Source organism: Vicia villosa, linkage group LG1 (assembly GCF_029867415.1).
Source record: "Vicia villosa cultivar HV-30 ecotype Madison, WI linkage group LG1, Vvil1.0, whole genome shotgun sequence".
In the NCBI taxonomy this organism is placed as follows: Eukaryota; Viridiplantae; Streptophyta; class Magnoliopsida; order Fabales; family Fabaceae; genus Vicia; species Vicia villosa.
In genome coordinates this window covers 59,032,896-59,035,440 of record NC_081180.1, presented here as the reverse complement: position 1 = coordinate 59,035,440, position 2,545 = coordinate 59,032,896, and the positions used below count along the sequence as shown (strand labels likewise).

At 33.8% G+C, this 2,545-nt stretch overlaps 1 protein-coding gene across 1 annotated transcript; it reads left to right on the top strand.

The window, feature by feature from the left end:
- Window positions 1-454: 454 nt before the first annotated feature.
- Window positions 455-1,852, top strand: LOC131643698 (uncharacterized). The gene has a single exon (XM_058913998.1). It carries the CDS (start codon window positions 455-457, stop codon window positions 1,850-1,852), a length of 1,398 nt encoding a protein of 465 aa, XP_058769981.1.
- Window positions 1,853-2,545: the final 693 nt, after the last annotated feature.

Here is a 2,545-nt window from a genome sequence, read left to right as displayed (position 1 = left end):
AAAAAGTGGATGCCAAATATCTTAGAGAATACAGACCAATAGCCTGCTGCACCATTGTGTATAAGGTCTACTCCAAGATTCTCACTGCCAGAATTGCTGCAGTCATTGGATCCATTACCAGCCATAATCAGGCAGCAGTTGTCCCTGGTAAGCAAATTCATTCCAACATTCTCCTTGCCACAGAGCTTATCAAAGGTTACTCTAAGAAGTATGGCCCTCCTAGATGTCTTATACAACTTGACCTCCAAAAAGCATATGATATCCTTAATTGGAAGGCTATTAGTACCATCCTGCTTGAGCTTGGATTCCCTTAGGTTTTTGTCAAATGGATCATGGCAGGTGTATCTACTGTCTCTTATAGATTCAGTATCAATGGTGATCCCTCCAAGCTTATGGTGGCAAAGAGAGGTATAAGGCAAGGGGATCCAATATCCCCTACCTTTTTGTGCTTGTCATGGAATATATGAGCAGGCTCCTTCAAAGAATGCAGCAAAATCATAATTTCAACCACCATTCTAGATGTGCAAAGCTAGCCCTGACCCACCTTACCTTTGCTGATGACATTTTGCTTTTTGCTAGGGGTGAAAAAAGTTCTGTTGATATGATGATGAAAACTATGCACACCTTCTACAACTCCACAGGTCTAGGGGTTAATACTTCAAAGTGCAATGTGTATTTTGGTGATGTTAGTGAGGAGGAGAAACAGAATATCCTTGTGAGTACTGGGTTCAATGAGGGACAATTGCCTTTTCGTTACCTTGGTGTGCCTCTCACCAGCAAGAAGATGTCATTGAATCATTATCTTCCCCTTATTGAAAGGATCCTCAATAAAATCCATCACTGGAGTGCCAAACTGCTAAGCATGGCTGGAAGGATCCAACTTGTCAAATCTGTTTGCACGGCTATTGCAAGTTATTGGCTGCAATGTTTCCCGATTCCCAAGTGTGTTATACACAAAATTCATTTTGTTTGTCACACATTTATTTGGACAGGTGGTGAAACTAATAGCAGCAAGAGCCCTGTGGCCTGGGACACTGTTTGCAAGCCAATCAAGCATGGAGGGCTGGGAATTATCCACCTGGAAATGTGGAATCAGGTGACCATGCTCAAGCTTTTATGGAATCTGAGTAAAAAGCAGGACTGCCTTTGGGTGAAGTGGATGCACTCGTATTTCATTAAAGAGCAAAATCTCATGAACATTGAGGTGACCATGGGTGCTTCGTGGATCATTAAAGGGGTTATGAAAGCTAGGAACCGTATTAATGACATTCTGAGCTACTGGAACAGCAGCATTACCTCTCAGAAGTTCAGTTTGGGGAGTGCTTATAAAGTGTTATATAGTGATAATAATTTTGTTGCTTGGTATGATTTGATTGCAGGGAACATGGCTAGACCAAGGGCTGTCACCTATCTTTGGCTAACATGTCATCGTCGGATGGCAACTAAAGATCGATTGGCCAAATGGGGGATCATTGGTGATGTGCAGTGCTGCCTCTGCCATGAGATTGAGAATATAGATCACCTTTTCTTTGAGTGTAGCAAGCTCAATCAGATTTGGAGAGATGTTTTAAGTTGGCTTTGTGTTGATTACCTCCCTTCTCCTTGGAACGTGGAGCTCCAATGGCTCATCACCTACTGTAGTGGAAAAGGAAAAAAAGCTTGGATTATGAAGATTGCGATTGCCGAGACAATTTACCATTGTTGGCTGTTTAGAAATGTTGTTTGTTTTGGTAATAGAATAGATAGAAATACCACAGATATTGTAAATAATATTATAGAGGCCATCATACATAGGAGTTGGCATAGTCGTAGATACCGTGAGTATACCGCACACTTGATGTTGCATACTTGATGCTTTAGGTGTGTAGTTAGGTTGGACCTTTGGTCACCTTGTACCCCAACTGTTTTTTGAATTAATCAACATATTTTTTATTGGTTCAAAAAATAATAATAATAATAATAATAATAATTACACGGGTGATATTTCTATTCTAATTTCAATTAAAATTAATAAATAAATTTCATATTAATAATTACTAAAACTATAACTAATACACAATAATTATGATTATATAAAAATAAATACATTAATAATTATTCATAAAATTTTTAAAATAAAAGAGATTAAATAAGAATAAAATTATTTGCTATTTTATTCATATTTTAATATAAATTTCAAATTACATAGTTTTTCAAAATAATAAATAAAAATAAAAAATATAAAAATTATTTTAATAATTAATTATGATAAAAAAATATTTTTCATTTAGTTTAAAAAAATTAAAAGAAAATTTTGTCTTAATTTTATTTAATGAATAAAAATATTATATATCTAATTTTATATAATTCAAAATTTATTTATGAAATTAGAATGTTTTAATTTATATAAGTTAGTAAAATAATTGTTAACTTTAAAATTGTTTAAGAAATTTTGTTTATAAAATGATTTTCTATAACTATAAAATTGTTTTTTAAAATTAGTTCATAAAATATTTTCTTTTATGTATCATAAAAAAAATAGAAAATAAATATCTTTATTATTATT

Coding starts and splice junctions, on each gene's coding strand:
- LOC131643698 (XM_058913998.1), top strand. CDS start 455: ATGGAATATATGAGCAGGCTCCTTCAAAGAATGCAGCAAAATCATAAT.